The 19,554-nt window shown below is 43.4% G+C and overlaps 3 protein-coding genes across 7 annotated transcripts in view; 1 reads left to right on the top strand and 2 right to left on the bottom strand.

Moving 5' to 3' along the window:
- Positions 1-11,901, bottom strand: part of NOSTRIN (nitric oxide synthase trafficking) — a 33,178-nt gene extending 21,277 nt beyond the window's left edge. The window contains exons 1-6 of the mRNA XM_080971396.1: positions 11,804-11,901; positions 6,961-7,046; positions 2,553-2,636; positions 1,825-1,887; positions 1,535-1,616; positions 656-718 (exon numbers count right to left, since the gene is read on the bottom strand). Coding sequence (XP_080827522.1) covers positions 656-718; positions 1,535-1,616; positions 1,825-1,887; positions 2,553-2,636; positions 6,961-7,046; positions 11,804-11,830 — 405 coding nt within the window. The 5' untranslated portion in view covers positions 11,831-11,901. The remainder of the gene's footprint in view (positions 1-655; positions 719-1,534; positions 1,617-1,824; positions 1,888-2,552; positions 2,637-6,960; positions 7,047-11,803) is intronic.
- Positions 2,647-16,900, top strand: LOC308458121 (uncharacterized protein). Of its 4 annotated transcripts, XM_080972837.1 has the most exons (5): positions 2,647-3,853; positions 11,435-11,695; positions 11,897-12,040; positions 12,567-12,949; positions 16,767-16,900. In XM_080972837.1, the coding sequence occupies exons 1-5, from the start codon at positions 3,832-3,834 to the stop codon at positions 16,773-16,775; spliced, it is 819 nt and encodes a 272-aa protein (XP_080828963.1). In that variant the 5' UTR covers positions 2,647-3,831; the 3' UTR covers positions 16,776-16,900. The 4 variants fall into 4 exon arrangements, 1 of the variants encoding a protein (XP_080828963.1); XR_013977181.1 differs by lacking the exons at positions 11,435-11,695; positions 12,567-12,949 and having other exon boundaries at positions 16,767-16,843; XR_013977182.1 differs by lacking the exons at positions 2,647-3,853; positions 11,435-11,695; positions 12,567-12,949 and adding an exon at positions 5,168-5,435 and having other exon boundaries at positions 16,767-16,843.
- Positions 13,159-19,554, bottom strand: part of CERS6 (ceramide synthase 6) — a 72,817-nt gene continuing 66,421 nt past the window's right edge. For both annotated transcript variants that reach the window (XM_080972116.1, XM_080972117.1), the window contains one exon: positions 13,159-19,533. In XM_080972116.1, coding sequence (XP_080828242.1) covers positions 19,372-19,533 — 162 coding nt within the window. In that variant the 3' untranslated portion in view covers positions 13,159-19,371. The remainder of the gene's footprint in view (positions 19,534-19,554) is intronic.

Below are 19,554 nucleotides of genomic sequence, written 5' to 3'. Positions count from 1 at the left end.
CTTCCTATGCTCCATTTAGCCTATACAGTGGTGCCCCGCAAGACGAATGCCTCGCAAGACGGAAAACTCGCTAGACGAAAGAGTTTTCCGTTTTGGAGGTGCTTCGCAAAACGAATCTCCTATGGGCTTGCTTCGCAAGACGAAAATGTCTTGCGAGTTCCTGCGGGTTTTTTTTCCTCCCCCCCCCCCTTTTTCTAAGCCGCTAAGCCGCTTATCCGCTTATCCGCTAAGCCGATAAGCCGCTAAAAGCCGCTAAAAGCCGCTAATAGCACTAATAGCACTAATAGCGCTAATCCGCTAATCCGTCAATGGGCTTGCTTCGCAAGACGAAAAAACCGCTAGACGAAGAGACTCACAAAACGGATTCTTTTCGTCTTGAGAGGCACCACTGTAGATCATATCCTTTGCTGTTTAAGGCTCATACAGATGATACCACATGGGGCTGCCTTTCCTCTCCATAGATGGTTTTTCAAACTCCCTCTATATCTGCATTCTAGCATAGCTAACCAATGCCTTTTATTTCAAACCATGGTACATAATCTAATCAAGCACTTCTTAGCCCCCTTCACGTAGCTGAATTCAACGAGACGCGGAAGAGTTTCTTGGGGTTGATCTTGACTTGGTACCTTTGCAATGACGAAAAGTGGAAACTTGCCTTTATTTGTTGGCGCCAGTTGCCGGTCACCAGGTCCGCTGCCTTCGCAACTGTATTATCTAGCTTATGGAAGAGAAACACAATGACATTTGAGAAGCATATCATTGCTTGCTTGCTTATTTATTTATTTGATTTCTCCTCTGTCCTTAACCATAACATCCCCGGGGAGGCTACAACCATAAAATGTACAATTATATAAAAAAACAAACAACCATGAGACATCGAAGTGCAAAAAACAATTAAAAGCAGTTACCTATATAAAAATAAATGCAAACACTTGAAAGACAATTCCATATATAAAAATGGTTCTAGTACAGATACATGTACAGTACAGATCTTAACTTGTTGAAAGAGGAAGGTCTTTCAACAGAGATAGTTCCTGCCTAATATGTAACAGGAGGGAAATCCAAAGGTCTGGAATGGATCTTCTATTAAGATGGTATCCTGCAGAGCACAGTGATGGATTGGGTATATGAGGGGTGAGACAATATGGCTTTGTTCCATTATCAATGTACAGCCTAAGAAAATCTAGCCAGATTGGGCCTTTTAAGGAAAGTCGGAATCTAAAGATTTTAAAGGATATATATATATATATATATATATATATATATATATATATATATTTTTAGTGCAAGTGGACAATAATATTAGCATCACACCAGATTGGTAAGAGGCCCTTTGCAAAACCAAATCCTCATAGACTTAGGTTGTGATCCTGCTCCTGCTGACGCAACCAGAAGCCACCAGCAATCAGAAGCCATTGACTTTAACGATGCAGAACTGCAGCCTTACTTAGAAACAGAACTTTGTGCATTATGCATCATCACCTGCACAGACATTGCACCAGATCATCAGAAAAGCAAGGTTATTTGAACTCACTGCTTTTTTCCTCTTCTCATGTTCCTCCAGGACGTGATTTGTTGGACTTATAGCTTCCATCTGAATGGCTTTGCCAAGTTTCCTGGGCACAGAACATAAAACATATATACCTGCTGCATTAACATTTGCCTTCCGAAAAATTATTTGCTAGACAACCGCCGAGGGAAATGCAGTAAATATTCTCCATGCAATCCCAGAGTAGGCAATAAAAACTGCCATGTTGATTGTACAGGTTTTAAAACCCTCCCAGCTCTCAGTGGACTTTGAATAATGGACCAGACTGTACTTACTTGTGCAAATCGGAGGCAGATTTCATCCCTTCAGAAACACATTGCCAGGCACTGCAAATATAACTGAATGGAGACCAAACAAAAAAAAAGGGGGGGGGGAGGAAAAAGGAAATATAGTATACACATTTATTTTTACTTCAACACGTCCGCTAAAAATCTGGTCTCAGACACAATACATTTTAACAGTTCTGCATGGAGATTTACATAGGATGCCATTTTGTGCAACTAACTGGGGATCAAACTCAATCCACAACGGTTGTTTTGCAAGAGGAATTGCAGCTGTTCGGCAAGCCACTGCCACCTTAAAAACACAGAAGATGACTTTAAACTTGTGCCAGTCATTTTAGAGAAAAGACAAACCTGGGAACAGCTGCCCCATTCTATTAGATGTTGGGGATTCCACTGACCTCCCCCCCCCCCATTCTATTATTGAGAATGTGGCAGCAGCATCTATGTGGCAGCATCCCCTCAATACATATGCCTAGCTCAGAAGGCAGCATATTGTAAGTATGGCTGCCAGGAAGGCAGACATTTTGTTGAGCAAGGGGTTTCCATTGTTGGGCACAGAAGGGCAAAGGACCAGGTACACTTCTGGAGCTCCATCTGCCATAGGAAGCAATGGGAGCCTCATGTACGCCCAGGGCTCTAGACTACAACTTTCCATGACAAAGGAAAAAGAAAACCCTATCGGAGCAACTGGGTTCTAGGTGGGAACTGATGTCACTTACCTGACCTTCATTTTGCCCAATGCTTTGGTGAGCTTGTGGGCCAGTTTATCCAGCCCTTTGCCATATGTGATCTCCAAATCAGCCCTGCCAACAAGGAAACCAGAGGTCATGATGCAAGCAGCTCCTTGTATCTCGACAGCAATGATCTGTCATTTTGGAAGTATATTCTTACTCTTCCATGCTGACCCACAATTCACGTCACTCAGCAGTGCCATAACCACTCCTAAGTGCTCTGCTAATGCACCATCATGAATCAGTTATGTCCTGTTTGCCTTCAACATTCATGTAATTTACCCAAGAAAATTATTTAGCAATACTCAGCCACTCTTGCTGGCTTTTATTAGAATTTGATTTATCAATCGATGCTCTTCAAATGAGGGGTGTGGCAGGGCATGGATAGCAGAGAAACTGGAGGACAAGGCCTGACATGTAATGAAAAACAATGAGCTCAAATGACAAGCTTTCCAATTCTCTGGTGCAGAAATGGCGCATTAAGGTGAAATGTGTGCACAAGTGGATCTGTTTTCTGCACTGGTTCATACATGTACTGTACCTAAATCGACTTCTTGCACATCATTTAATAGCATGCAATTAAATGTTCAAACTGACTTCACTTAAGTGCATTGTCTTTTGAGGTGAAATGAACATTGTATTTGCGCACTGCCTAATCTGCAATGGCTCATTCACACATACACCATGCAAGCAATAACACTGGTCACCAACACAGTGCCTGTGGGCACCAGTGAGCCCACCAGTACCTTGTGCGATGCCCTCAAAAAGGTCTCAGTAAATCTCCCGTCAAAAATCCACAATACACATGAGACTGTTTGCTCTTCCTGCTCTGCTCCTGCTTGCCTCAAGTCTCCTTAAACATGCCCACATTTGACTGAAGGTAATAATTTGATTACTTCCATCCCTTCTGTTCTGAAGGAAGTGGCGCAAATAGCTTTTCTCTGGGAGTGTGGCGATGACTGATGTAGGTGCTTCCTTGGCTCCCATTGACCGAGGGATGGCATGCTCACACCATTTTGTGGTCCTATTTTCCAGCTCTTTAGATGCGGCAGCCATTTTGTGTTTAAGCCACATCCCCACTGCAGCCATTTTGTGGCTGGCACCCAAGGCACTTTCTCAAAATTCCGAAAAGGTTGGAGACCCCAACATTAATCAAAGGGGCACCAAATAAATATTCGGGGAGGCAACCATCGCTTGGTAGACCGCACACTTCATAGGCAGAAGTTTCCTTTCTTTTCATTGCCATGCAAAAGAATCAGAACAGCTGATGATGCTTATATGTTCACAAGGTAAATTTATCACCCACCGACGTGATTTAATGTAGTTCATCTCATGACAAATGTCATATTTTATTATCCAAGTAGCATGGAAGTAATGATGATATCCCAAGCTTGCAAAAAAGGAAGAGAATTGAGGGGTTTTTGTGTGTGCCCGAATTTCACTTGTCCTACTGCATAAGTTGTAAAGCATTTCATCATATTTAGAAAAGAATTACTTTCAAAAAGGTGTCTCCTAGAAAGGGGAGCCTTGAGGTTTAAGATGCAAGGCAAATCTTCTATGGAATGGCAATTTCTCTTTGGAATGCACAGCTAATGAAATCCTTGCTCTCTACTCAGAATATCTGACAGTAAAATGAATTAGGTTTTCAGGATGAAATAACAAGTTAGAGCTAAAAGCCTTCCTCCCAGCCTTCCCCCTTGGGTGAAATGTGTCTTAGTAAATCTTCTGAAACTCTGTTTGTGACTTTACAAAATCAATAGCAATTGCAGGAACAATATGACTGCTAAATCGGGGCACGATCCAGCAAAAAAAGGCAACCTGGTGAATCAAGTTGGTCACCTTAGTAGAGGCAAGGTAACCAGTCATACGCGCAGGATGTGGCTTTTGGCAATCCAATCAATGAAATCCAAAATTAATGCAATATTGTGGCCCTTGGGAGAGGAGCCTGTTGTTCAAATCTAGGCCTAATCGGGCCTAGATTAGGTGAATACCACCACCTGTCTCCACGAAAGAGAATCCTTTATCTCTGACCTGCATGACCTATCTATATCAGGTACAGGAAATAGGGATGACACCTCCATGATCCAATCAATGCTGGAATTTCCTTTGAGGCTTTTGTTTACGAGAGTGCAAAAACTCCAGGCTTCAAAGCAACAATATATCTGGTTTCAGGATCTGGTTACTCAGTTCCACTATGAAATCATTTGCTGGATCACTTGTGTGGGTTCTGGCTCCCCAGATCCACCCTGTTGAGCATCACTTCACTGAAAATCACTTTGATGCACATCACTCTACTGAATTGCTTAGTTAGCCAGAGCTCAGGGGTTTGCCTCCCCTACTTTCCCCTTTCTGTCTCTGGACCCTTGCCTGCTGAAGGTCCCCCCTCTTGCTTACAGGTGGCTCCACTGCAATAGAGGTTAGTTTCACACTGGTTGGCCTGTCAGAACCAGTGCAAAAGTCTACTCTGGCTGGATCTAGACACATCAAAAAAGCGCTGCAGTTAAATGCGTTGCAAACTTTGTATGGAACTCCACGGTGCGATCTGGTGTCTCAGTGTTAGAATGCATGTAAAGCAAATGCATTTTTTCTTTGCCAATGTAGCTGAGTCCTCTGATTAGGTTTACATAACCAAATGTGTGTCAGAACTGCAGGCAGACGCATAGATCACAAACTGAACATTTCAGTGAATGGGAAACTCCAGAAAGGCATCAGAGGAAGCCGCTGTTGTTTAAGCCAAGTAGGGCTATGGAAGTTCAAGCCAAGTGTGATCCTGTTAGAGGAATCTCTAGTGGTTCCCGCCAAATATCCTCTCTGCTGCAGTTGCTGTGCAGGTGAATTTCTCCAGATTAACCAATGTGCATAATGGACTGGGTAAGCGCAAGCCTAAGGAATCCCTGGAACTTCTTCCTTATAAAATGCAAATAGATAGCCCTGTTTAAGGATGACCTGGTCAAAGGGCAGTGACAGTACGGTAACCTCCAGCAAACTCCTTTTCACAGTAACTGGGTGAAGCCTACATTTATGTTTTCCTGTGAAACGCCTTCCCCTTTCTGCATAAGGAACATCCCAATCACCCGGCCATGAGTTCTAACTGCAGAGACACCTTGGGGGGACATTCTGCCACAAGGAGTTAGGAAATGTGTGTTGATATGTGTGCAATGGCCCAGTACCTGAGTTAATTAACACTTAATGCCCTGTCCACCCAGCCCTGTCCTTAATGAGATTACCCTCTACGTTAAGAGCTAAAGTCCATATGAGGGACTCTTACCTATAACTGGGCACCTCTCAGTCTGCACTGCATTTAAGTTATTTGGGATCATCCAGTAGACTATTCCACACCACTCTTTTTCAAGGGTGCTGCTCCAACACTTCGGATGTCAGCAGGAGCAAAGTATCTCCATTCCCACTCCCTCCTCTTGCCTCTTCCCCCTTCCCAGCCATGCTTGTTGCTTTTATTTTGGGTTAGTCAGGACTCTTGCGGGAGGCAAAAGGCAGTGTTGCTCCAGAAGCACAGGTCTTATATATATATAATCACCCTATTTGCTGCATTCAAGGGAATCCAGGGTAGAATTGGACTTTGCACAATCTATGAATGCTTGCCTGCTTTAGGTCAAAGCAAAAAGTTCACACCTAACATTAAACAATGGTTTCGTGTCATGGGGATGAGCTGCAGCGAGCCTTGGGCTTGCAAACTCCTCACTCCCCACTTCTCACTGGTGTAGCTTGCAAGGGGATCAGCAGCTTCTACTTCTGTTTTAGATTAACCACAGTTTAGGGTTTGGACAGCATGCTGAACTCCTGTTAACAGTGGTTTGTTGAAACGTACCATGGCTTCACGTTGGCTTGTTTAAACAAACTATAATTATGGTTACCACAGTTTACCTGGTTCAGATGACGTAGCAACCTGTGCTTAACCAAAAAGGGGGAAAGCTTTCAAATTCCTCTGTGTGGCTGTCCTGAAGGAGGAGGCACATAAACCCAAGGTTCACCTACACTACTTGTCTCAACCATGAAAAAACCATGGTTTAGGGTTACATCCCACTGAGCTCATCATCAGGCCAAAGGAAGAAAATCCACGTATATGCTACCTTGAAGCTGGTCCTTGCTATTAGACCTTTTCTCCACTCCCCTTCTTCACATTCCAGCAGCCACCCTAGTAATTACTGGATGAGCAAGTTATATTTCAAGCGGCATCAGACCAAGCCTTATAGAAACTGTTCAAACATGCAGGGAGGAAATGATAAGCAGCCTTGTATTATAGAAGTCTGTTCCAGAGAACAGTAACTCTCTCCCTGCTCCCTCCACCAGCACACACATACCATGTGGAGAAAATAATTTGCTATCTGAGCAAACAAGGGAGATTGAAGTCTACCAGGTTGAGGGGACACATACATACCTCTGCTGAAGAATAGACATGAGTTGCTTGCAGAAATTATCTCCATTTTTGGAAAATCTTTTCAGATCTTGATATGCCCTGTCATACTGAAAACACAAGATACAGACTTGTTTACAGGCTTTAAGGTCTGGGCAACATTTCAGGTCTGCACTCGTTCTGCCTGCCACAAAGGAAAAGAATAGAGTAGGAAGCGGGTGTGCAGCTTGTGTGGGAAGAGAATGAGTATTTGCAGTAGCAAAGGTTTTCTTTTCCTTTTCCGTCACTGAATGGGGCATGCAAAGTGATTGCATACTTTTAAGCCAGAAAACCAGCTGTTGCTAATGTACAAGGTCCTTAGGTACTCCTGTATTATTACTATTACTGTTATCATTACTTAAACAACAGGTAGAAGTTCCCAGTGGGTGGACTGCAACGTCTCCCTGAAATCTAGCCAAAATCTCCACCCAACAGAAATGATATCCACACACAGGGAGGAGACCTTTACAAAATCAACAGAGTTTCTGTAGCACCCACACATCTACACACCCTCTCTGGCATTGAGAGATCTCACACGGCTTAAATAAAATGGTTCTCAGAGTTCGTTTTGTTTCCCATTCCCAATTCCATCACCCCATGCAAACATTGTGCCAGATCAAAGCCCACATGGAAGTGTTTCCATTATAACGCATTCACAGGTATGAAAAAGAAATAATGGAGATAACCTGTGCTACTCTCCTTTCACATTAAAGGCCCCCCTCCTGCCAATTTGGGGAAAGGCCAGTGTATGGAGGGTGGATGGGGCTGTGGCTCAGTCTTAGCTTTGCATCCAGAAGATTCCAGGGTCAGTCCCTGGCATTTCCAGGTAGGGCTAGAAGGACGGACTCCTGCTGGAAGCCTTGAAAGCTCCTGTGTTGTCAATCTTGAGTTAGAAGGACCCATGGCCCAGTAGAAAGCAGCTTCCTATTTGGTGTGCTAGGTTTCCTCACTTGCACAAAGCATTCCTGGGAACGCCAGCTTGCTCATTCAGATCTCTCTGCGAGCCAATGTCCAGTTTGTGATTAGGCAAGTCACTATTTTGAAGAAGCTCCTCTGCAACGCGATGCTCCCCTTTCTCTTGGCAAGCCAGAAGCACTGCCTCCTTTAATATACTTTCACTGAACATTTTAAAAAAGGAGGCTATCCACAAAAACGTGGCCGGAGATGCTCTCTGCCTCAGATGCAAGTGTTTTGCAAAGGGTGGAGAAGACGCAGGGAGGAAGGGATCGGGATTTCGCAAGAAAAGGCTTTTTTTTTGTTCGAGGGAAGCACTGCACCTCCTGACATAGTCCTTTGTGAAAAGCATGCTCTGTGACAATTCAGCACAGACCCATGCATTATACCAGTAGAGTTCAACATTCGCAACCGTTACTGCATATAGCCTGCTGTTTTATTATTATATTAATAGAACACTGGTTTCATTCAACATAGTGCTAAGGTGAACATTCCGGTAGTGTGAGGATTTTTCCTCGCATGACAGAACCATTTCCTTCCTGCAGTCCTGGCATTCCCGCTAAATGTGTTCTGGGTTCCCCCTTGACAAGCTTCCTCAGCAGATTTGGGGATGGCAAAAGGCATGCGCATGGTGAGAGGAGACGTGGGGAGAACATACCTTCCAACATTTCTCCAATGAAAATAGGGACGTCAATAATAATAATAATAATAATAATAATAATAATAATAATAAACCCTGCCCATCTTACTGGGTTGCCACAGCCACTCTAGGCAGCTTCCAACATATAAAAAAACCATAATAAAACAATTAAGAACTTCCTTCTACAGAGCTGCCTTCAGATGTCTTCTAAAGGTTGTATGGTTACTTATCTCCTTGGCTCAGGGTTCGCAAAACTGCATATCTCCTCCCACCCCCACCCCCAATGAAAATAGGGGCGTCCTAAGGAAAAGCAGGACATTCTGGGATCAAATCAGAAACTGAGACACTGAGTACACTTAGAGGGTCCCGGAGAATCGCCTTGGGCTCATCTTACATGCAGAAACTCATGAAGACAGTTTTCTGAGAACGGGTGACCAATACGCGCAACAACCATACCATGCCATAATGAAATGTTTAAATATTTCTTTGATTGTCCTTGAATCTTCCTGCCACACTTGCCATCCTCTCCTGCCATGCCAGTGTGGTGCACCACACCCTTTGAGGACCAGTGTGCCAGCGCATAGTTTGTTGACCACCACCCTATATTAATTTTAGTATAGCTATGAGAAATACTGCATCGTGCCTTTCCTCCCAAAGTGACCAAAGACAGAGCTAATGCCTGCTATAAAATATTATTATTGCTTTCATTAGTTATAATTGTCATGCTGGTAATAGCCTACAACAAGGGATGTTTACCCTGCAATTGATTACTAGGCATTATGGTAACATTTCTCTTTTCTAGAGATTTTTTAAAATAAAAATGTCAAATCCAAAGAAGCAGATTTTGCAGCAGAAACTTCTGCTGGCTGGCTTCCAGTTCTCCTGCTGTGCAAGATGCAGCTTGCTAGAAGCAGCAGCCATACAGTATTAATATTTTATATCGGATGTTAAATCTTTGCAAGGCATCGGCACTCGCTGACGAAGCTGAGCTGTACAAAACAACAAAACAGCAGCACTTGGAGCAATTCCCCCCACGCGCACACACATAATGGATGCACAGCAAGCCTGGAACTGCAAGCGGTCCTGCCATCTCTTAACAGAGGCAAAGGAAACAAAATGCTTGCTCGAATCCTTGGTAGATTGTGAAGGATCAACATGCGCAAGGCATCCAGTGGCCACGTGAACATTATCCCCAGGGTGGTGTGCAGTTAGCTGGTTTGTTTTTGAATGCAGCTGTACGGAAGTGCGGCTCTTGGAGGCGGGACTGGCTGCAGTGGGGAATTGTGCTCCTCTCCAGTGGTGTAGAATGGGGGGCACCGGGGCAGTTGCCCCAGGTGCAAAATTGTTAAGGGTGCCAAATTTCAACACCCAGTGCTGCCTCAGTAGAGCTTCCATTCCTGGGCTCCAGACAACGGATCAACTCTTCTCTTCTTAGCTCTGCAGCTGAGATTTCCCAGGTGATGTGGATGCCGTTGGGCAGTTGAATGTGCATGCATACTCTGTCTGTTTCCCTCCTTCCCACCCACCCCCTCAGCATGGCCCCGGGCTCAGGCAACCCACACTATGCCACTGCTCCTCTCTCTAATTGCATGCTGTGTTCCTGATCAAAACCATCCTCTCTGCGCAGTTTTCCTCCCCTCAATCTTGTGTTTAGTCAGAAGCAGATCCCATTGCGTTCCAGTAGGGCTCACTCCCAAGAAAGTGTTCCAGTTACAGATAGGTAGCCGTGTTGGTCTGCCATAATCAAAATAAAAGAATCCTTCCAGTAGCACCTTTAAGACCAACTAAGTTAGTTCTTGGTATGAGCTTTCGTGTGCAAGCACACTTCTTCAGATACACATATACTTTCCCAAGAAAGTGTGTTTACGATTGCAGCCCTGAACTTACAGTTATATATCTTGTCTATATCCCTGTGTCTCCCTAGACAGTTCAGAGGAGACAATTTCAATGGACTTTATTTATGTCTTTATTTTTGATAACTCACGTTGATGGAGCATAGGGCCTCTGATTCTCAGGGTTGTGGGTTCGAGCCCCATGTTAGGCAAAAAGACTCCTGCATTGCAGAGGGGTTGGACTAGATGGCCCTTGGGGTCCCTTCCAACTCAACAATTCTATTATTCTTCTTTCTCAGCTTCTGACATCCATCTTTGGATACATACCTCTTCTAAGTTCTCCCCAGTTTTCTGTTGCATATTTGTCCACCTTTCCCTTCAAACTGGCTTTTCCTCTAAGAAACGCCCCCGTTTTATCCTCACATCAGCCCTGCAAAGTAATGACTGGCTCAAGTTAACCCAGCAAGATTCACAACCAAAGGATGATTTAAACTTGCTTCAGGGAAGTGTGTGTTACTTGGCCCGCTTCTCTGTTCCAATCTATGTTACAGCTTCTGAACCAAACTCAAGGAAACCATTCAAATGATCAGGCATCATATATATGGCTTAAGCCTAATATTTAATAATATAATAATAATAATAATTTATTATTAATACCCTGCCCATCTGGCTGGGCCTCCCCAGCCACTCTGGGCGGCTTCCATAGAAACCAAAAATACAGTAAAATATCACACGTTAAAAACTTCCCTGAACAGGGCTGCCTTAAGATGTCTTCTGAATGCCAGGTAGTTGAGTAGAGATAATCAGCAACAGGAGGCCTTGGGGCCAAATCTGGTCCTTTGAAAACGACAAGCTGCCTAGCTTTGCAAAAGGTGTGCTGGGGTGGGGGAGTTGTGGCTCTGGCAACATCACATGCCCACAATCCTCTCCCAGGGCAGGGTGGGAATGCAACAACCAATATATAAAACTGCCCTGCTGCAAAATAGCAGAAACAGCAACTTAACCCCACCCAGCAGCTCTCTCTGCCTTCCAGTTTCTGACCAGGATACGAGACTCCTGCCACCTTCGAAACTCAGTGAGGTAAGTCCAGCATCCTTGGCTACTCCTCGAGCTTTGCTAGGCCTCTGTCCAGAAAGCCAGTGCCACATCCGCGAGGCTGGGAAGAGGAATCTTGAAGAAGCAATTGGGGTGTATGCGTGTCGCATTGCCAGCAAAGCACTTTGGAAGATCAATGTCACAGCTCAAGGGCAGGCAGAAAAATCAGTCCCTCTCTCCGATGTAGACCACCAGCCAGGTATTCTTCAGTGGCTGTGAATGATTTCATTGTGGCCCCCCAGCCCCACATATACTAAGCTGAGAGAGAGAAGGGGGTGGGCTATGAATGAAATAAGAGGTTACTCACTGTGCAGCCTTCCAGTGGGTTCTTCATTCTGAACTGCCAGATTCTGTTCTCGTATTTCTGCCTCTGCCCTAACTTGTCCACTTGGAATTCTAGGAGGCTGGAAGTTCCATGGCAATCAAGCCGGTGTGTCAGCCAAGCAGCTAATTAAGGGACTAACCCTGCAGCTGATTTCATCCCAGCTACTTCCTGGTAATGCAAACAAGATCCAGAGCCCCTCAAACAATCGCGTACAGCAAGGTGACCAACAACTGTTATGGACCCTTGCCTTGTTTTTCTGTTAATGCATTTACAAAATGTTTTGAAATTCTTTATGAATTAATTAATAATAAACCAGGCTTAACTTTTAGCAAATGTTTTGCTACTTGGGTTTGACTGGTCATCTGTACCACATTGTTAGGGTTGTCATACATCTGGAATTTCCAAGTGAAACTAGCAGCTGGGAGGAAGTTTGGGGAAATGGTGATTTTGAGATTGATTCCTAAGAAAAGCCCAACAACTTTGTGTTCCATTTCCCAAAAAAAAGCTTAACAAATTTTGTGTCCTGAATTTTACTTATAGAAATATGGCAACTCTATAACTGCACGAATAGGACACAGTTGACCTAGGGCCAGCTGCCTATCTTAGGCTGAACTACCTTGTACACCTGTTGTGTGGATCAAAGGGAATGAGGGTTTTTTTTGGGTGGGGACTCTCTAAGTGTGTTGAGAGAAGGGTGCTATCAACTTTTTTTTTTTTGCTTTTTCTCTTGTTTCTTGAACATTAGGTCAAAGTCTCTCCCTCCAGCTCCAAAGCTTCTCACCCTGCCAAAACAAAAGATCAGTTTCGCCTTTCTGCAGAATGGGTGCAAGAATCACACAAGTTCCAGCCACGGGTGGATTTAAGGGGAAGAGTGTCTGCAACAGTGCCTGCTCTCATAGGAGAAACCTAGATTGCCACAGAGGGAGAATCAGGGCCAAGACATTTTTGCTGCCCGAGACAAAAAGCGAGAAAATAGCTTTTCTGCCACTGCTGCCGCCTCCACCACCACGACCTGAAGCGACAGGAGGCAGCCTGGGGACGCCCTGGTGCACTGAAGGCAGTGGGGGAGAAAAAAGGAGGTCAGAGAGGAGTGGGAAGTGGCGGCGGCAGCAGCCCTGTTCTTACCAGGTGACAACCATGAGTGACAAGCGAAAGAGGACCTGCTGTTCCATGTTCAGTTCCTGGCATCTCCAGGGTCTCAGGAAGCAGGGGATGTGAAAAGCTTTGGCCTTAGATGCCGGAGAGCAACTTCCCGTCGGAGTAGACAATGGGGAGATGTAAACAGACAAGTAGTATAAGGCTATGCACACACACTGCAAAGAAGGCAAGTAAAGAGGCCTAATACTTTAGTGTTTATTATGAAAGTGTTTTCAAATCAAAATTCACAATATTGATTGGATCCAAATATTCCAGGAAGAATTTTAATTTTTCATATTTAAAAGGGGGGGAAAGAAAAGAAACCCAGAAGCAAAATCCAAGGCTAAAACACAGTGCTGTATTTCTGACAGTGAAATATACCAGTAAGTTATAGTTCAAAGAGTTCCTCAAACTGTTGGATTGTCTTGAAAACACAGGTGGAAAATTGCACCATTTTGTCCTGACCTGACCTGCTGAAAGTAACAACCATGCAGAGCACACAAATGTGGCTACTGTTTTCAGTATTTAGAAATTTGCAGGGAGATAGAAAAACACCCTCTTGTGTATCAAACCAGCGTGTACCGTTCTTCTTTGAGATGATTCTCATTACCAGTGGTCCTAGTCAACCTACACATCACTAAAGCCCTAGGCTAAAATTAAGGCCAAAATAAATACTATCAAAATACACGTACCGCCTCCTGCCCTCCATTAAAGTAAGTGGAGGCTATTTCCTAAGTGTATAACTTTATACAAGTAGATCAGTTGCTTCAGTTTCTCTGTCATTACAACTGGAACTTCCTTGTAAGGAAAAATGTGCTAAGTAACTTTTCAATAAATAAACAAATAAATACCAAGACAACTATTTTTAAAAGGAGAAGCTAAAAAATATGGGCAGTTTTTAGCAACATCCCAGTAGAATCCAAACAAACCAAATCACACTCAAGTCATGCCTAAGTGCAATCAGAGGATTTTTGAAGTTTTGATTTGTGATTTCAAGGCAACTCCATTTATTAAACACTGTGGGTTTTGAGTATTTTGGTCATTCTCACAGTGGCCTACAGAACTGTTGTAATTTTATTATTTGACAAGAGGATTCAGTAATGAATACAGGAGGAAATATAACACCAGAAAGCCTTTAAACAAAAATAAAAATAAAACAATTGGGAGGAGGGAGCAAATAAAGAAATCCCATCTTCTTCTCATTTGTGAGAATTACAGAAAGCCAAAATTAATAGTGTATGAGTTTGGGGAGATGAGAAATATGGACCTGTATAGCCCTATATTCAGAACCCTCTACCATACACTGCAAAAGGGAATGGCAGAAGAAGAACGTCGACCTGAACCACCAGAATACCGTGTAACCTATGCCTTCATATGTACAATGTAAAGACATTCAAAACAAGCTGGCATTGGGTTACACAACTATCTGCCCATAGTTTATTGCAAAATACAGCACGCTCACACCTATGCACGCACGCACGCACGCAGGCACACACAATAATTTTATTTGTTTGTTGCAACACGCTCCGTTCCAGTAGCAGAATGACTTGAAAGGAAAGGTGCATTAATTGATAAAAGAACCACCATGATCACTCCATGGCTTGATATTGTCACTTTTTTGATTATGTGTGAAGATTGGCAATTACCCTCCTTTCCCTACAGTCCCAAAGCTAGGCTTTCAGGGTTTATATGCTCATTAGTTCCTTGCAAGTTACAACATGCCAGCTGTTAAGGAAGAAACCAGCTTCACTGAATGACAGCAGGAAAGGGGGAGAATGTGCCGTGCAAATGCTTCCTAAGGGAAGCTAAGATTTCTTTGCACACCGTTTCCTCTCGTTTAGCAACCCATCTGCAATATCTCCCCCATAAACAAACTCTGGGCTGGTTCACAGAAGGTACTGGCACGTAGACCATGGAAGTGGCAGGGTACAGGGGGTGAGCTTGGGACTCATGTTCCTTTCTCTCCCTTGTATACAGCAGGGATAGCTGGCATGTTGCCCTACAGATGTTGCTGCATTCCCTGTTCCCTTCAGCCCAGCACGGCCAGTCACCAGGGATGATGGGAAATGTAGTCCTGAAGCATCTCAAAGATACCACTCTTGGCAATTCTTGGTATAGGAGCTAGGGTTTAGACATGCCGGCACCTATGCAAAACCCACTGAAGTGTGCAGCCAAAAAAAAAGGATGCACAGATAATGCGCACAGGCCCAAGATCACATTCAAGGTTCTGCACGCAGAGGGAGGGAAAGCATGAGTGAATCCCAGGCCGAACCCGCATCCTGCCAGATTTGGGGCCTACATACTGGGTCTTCTGTGAACCAGGCCTCGGATATAAACATACACAAAGGGGTGGGTGGGTGGGTGGGAGAATGGAAAGTAACTGCACAAGAAATGAAGTCATGTGTTGAACAAATTCAAAAATGGCAACGAGCATACGTGTATATTTCTTTTTGGCATTTTAAAAATCTGGCACTCTACAGTCGGGATGGAGAGTGCAAATTAAACCCCACACTTCCATCCTCAAGTGGATATATATGTTGAAGATACCTGGTTTTCAGACTCATTTGTCCCACTTTAAAAATATACATAAAAACACACTTTTTTGTTTTTGTTTTTTTAAAAAGTGTGTTCCATGCCAATACTTAACTGAGGAAATGCACACAACAATAGATCTTACTCCACTACCCCAAGAGCTGGCTAATAAAAAAGTTCAGTCTAGCTAATGGCTACTAACTTCCACACACCGTTTTTTCTTCATTTTTGTCGCTACGCTACACATTTCGGTCACTGCATCTTTTACTCTACTGCTAAAAGAGACCAAACCAAAGAGCTTTTTTTTTTTTTTCCTAACAAGAGCTTGTTTACACAAGACAATTTTGATAATACTAATCCAGGAAACTGAATACCGGTTTGTTTCTAGAAGGGCTGCCTGTGATTGATTACATGTTTTCTTTCTTCCTGGATCCAGTGGCACTTGGCATACGCCATAGTGAGAGGCTAACATTGAACTTACGGGCCTACAAAGCGTATTCTCCCTAATTTCAATCCATTTAAGTGAATGGGGAAGCCCTCTTTGCATCGACAGCATCAAAGCGTCTATATCCTTGGTGTTTAAGATTGAGCCGTAATGAGGCCATTTTGTAACCCAGCTAACTTCACAGCGTGCTTTGTAACAGTTTCCTGGTTGCCTGAGGCAAGGTTCAGGAGCTTTCCTCCCCTTAACCTGATTACCGTGCATTTCACCACAACAGTGTGAGCTTATAGAAGCTAATGATGGCAGCTGTTGGTTCTACATTCCCTCCAAAAGCAATGCTTCCACATTCTGGGAAAACCAGACATCTGTCCAAAACTCCTGCCTAAGCAACGCCATAGAGCATTTTGAAAGTCCCAGACTCCCAATCTGTGTTTGTTGTAAAACTAACCAAAAAACTGAATATAAACTATTTTGCCTTACTATGTCAGCGCTTCACATCCAGTGCCCATGCAGATTCTCTTTATTCAAGTTCTATGCTGCATAGAGGACTCAAAACTGAGATGCACCGGATTATTAGTTATGAGAAACTTAAGAGCCAACCCACAATGACTCTTAAATGACAGCATGGAAAGAGAGATTCTAGTGGCAACTAATATCCAATATCCATAGCGGTTCTGATATTGTTTTATATCCCTCCACTCTAATATACTTCCTGTTCTTCAGCTCTCGAGTTACTTTTACTACATTCACTTTATGGGCACCCTTAATTTGTGTTTTGCATGTTGGCACATGTCGCATAACCTTTTTTTTTTTTTTTTTTTTTGTATTTTGCAGAGAAACTGATTTTTCCACTGGGCCCTGATGGGCTGAAGTGACACTGTTGAAATATCAACACACGCAACATGAATGAACATAACACAGATATGGAATCTAACTTGTTGCGTCAAGATTCACGAGACCAATCCAGCACACCTCAACCCACTAGGGAACAGCTATCAACCAAAAACATGTTCTGTTGGGTTGGCTTAAAAAATGGCCGCATGAATTGTGATGAAAAATAACCTTTCCTCTGCAAAGAACAATCACCTTTCCATTCTCTCATGTATAGAATAAAGCCAGAGTATAATAAATACTGTATGGCTTGAGCAAATGTTAAGGGTGATTTGGTTGCAAGAGATGTGCAAAAAGGATTTATGGCTCAAAATAATTTCTGATGGGAGACAGGGTTCTTATGATTCCAAGCAATTGCTTATTGCTTCTTTCCATCTTTCCCTGCATGTAGTTCTTTGGCATACATGTTACCTCTGTGCCCAACACCAACAGAAAACAAAAATGGCACACAGAAAAGAGAAGTTGTCTTCTTTGCCGAAACTGGCTTTACTAAGCACAGAAATAATGTGAAAGAAAGGTCGCTTTATCTAAGGATCTTATGGAAAACAAGGAAACCTCTACTGCAGAGAGATGAAGAGTGGGGGGAAGGATCTAACTCTTGTTATTCCTGCTGATTTCCTTTAAGAACATATCAATAGCTACAGGTAAATCTTTAGCAGGAAATCAACAGGCTTACAATCACTGCTAGCTGTATTTCTCTAGTAATTAAAAAGAGCCTTGGATGCTTGTTGCTGATTCACACTGGGGTACATCTAGCCATCAGTTTTCCATGTTCCTGGGTTGCGCTCAATGGCGCCAATAGTTGCAAGTGTTGTGGGCTAAAGAAAGAGAGAAAAGACTGCTATGAGACTCGTACAACCATCAAAGTTCCCTTGGGGACTCTTCTGTGGTGTGGCACAGGACCAGTATTAAGTGAACTGTCCTCTCACAAGTAAGTTGAGGAAGTGGGAAGAACCAGGGCACTCTCTTCTCTTAAAATCAGAGCCACCTGGCCACACAATCTACCAAGAACACAACCTCATACCAAGCAGGGTTACTTACAAGGGTTGATGGACTGTGTCCTCGTTGAATCCCGAATGAACTGCCTAATATTTATTTTAAGTGTGGGCAAAAGCTTTCTAGCAGGCACTTAAAAGAAACCTCAGGCAGTAGAACAGGGATGGAAAACCTCTAGATGTTGTTGGACTCCATCGGCCCCAGCCAGAGCTGGCAAAGGTCAGGGATGATGTCCAACGATAATCAGAGAGCAACAGGTTTCCCATCTGAGCAATAAGGCCTAATTTTCACAAGAAGTATGCGAGGAAGTAGAACTGTGTCTGGACTGTACCACTTCAGTGCAAAAGGGGGTGGCACACGTGATTTAATGCAACGTGATATAAAACAATTCCCTGACTGACAGGAGAACGGCTTTAAGCTTGAACATCCTCAACCTATCCCATGACTTCTAGTTTCTATGCACATGGAATATATTTGTATGGCAAAAGTATTCAGTCAACTTAGTCCCCAATTGCTGTATGCAGTGGTACAGTCCAGACACAGGCTGCCAATGCACCATGCAGATATCTTCCCAATGTCTTGTATCTACTTTACTCCCAGTAAGCAATTCTTTTCTGCCTCTATTCTTCTTGATGCTGGTTCTAAATATGATCCAAGTCCAACTTTTGTATACATGACTATGCACTCAAGTAAGCATCTTTCTTCTGAAACTAAACAAAAGGCATCTCCAGAAATTTTTAAAAATCAAACTGGAGGTTAAAACTGCAAGGCAGGACTCATCTGTAAGACTTGAGTTGTTCTTACCTGATGTAAACAGTTTGGGCATTTGCACAAACAGTGAGCTCTGATCTAATTTGCCACCAATCTTGTAAAAGACAGCTAAAATCCCATCTTACAATAACTACGGTTTCATATGGACTGGCTCCATTACAGGCGGTTTAGAAATACTAATGCACCATTTTTAAACTCCTCTCTAGAGTGAGGGGAGTGACCACTGTGTTTGTAGTGGGAGTTTCTAAAGTCAGCATCCTTCAGCACAAAAACAGCAAATAAAACAAAACCAACCTAGAACTAAAGAGGAACTTTTATAAAGTTTTGTCGTAATGCTAGATACCGGGCTAGAGAAATGACGCACGGAAACGTACCTTAAACTTGGCAGTCCCTGGCCCTGATGTGACGTCTGAAAGAGAATCTTGCTCCCTTTCATCCACAAGTCACCCCCAAATAAGATCTAAAATAAATAATCATCAAAGCCTACAGAAGAAAGTACTGCTCCCATCTGGTCATGTATATATATCTATATACATACAGCATGCCTACATAAAGAACATGGTGTGGCGCTGTCATTCACAAACAGGAAACACAGCAGTACGCTATCAGAAGCTTTAAATACTCCATGTGTTTTGTTTTTCTCTGATGTTGAGAAACAAAAAGAATAAGGGAAGGAAGAAAAGACAAAACGAAACGAGAAACAAAACCCAGCATTCACAACCGATTGACTTCCAGTAGCAAACAGTTCGTCTTGTTCGTGTATCCGTGTTTAATCCAGGGATTAGTGTTCCTCTGCGGAGTTGCCCCCAGTGAGATACCCGTTTGTTCCGTTTGTTCCGCTCGTCCCATTGGTGGTGGCTGAGCTGTGGGAGGTCTTTGAATGAGGAGCTGTGGTGGGCTCTTCGTCTGAACTAGACTCAATGTCACTTCGGTCATCCTTCGCCTGCAAAAACAAAACAAAAAA

The sequence above is a fragment of the Podarcis pityusensis genome, assembly GCF_964106645.2.
Source record: "Podarcis pityusensis genome assembly, chromosome: 1".
In the NCBI taxonomy this organism is placed as follows: domain Eukaryota; kingdom Metazoa; phylum Chordata; class Lepidosauria; order Squamata; family Lacertidae; genus Podarcis; species Podarcis pityusensis.
Note: the sequence above shows the minus strand (reverse complement) of the source record. Positions and strands in the feature narration are given on the sequence as shown.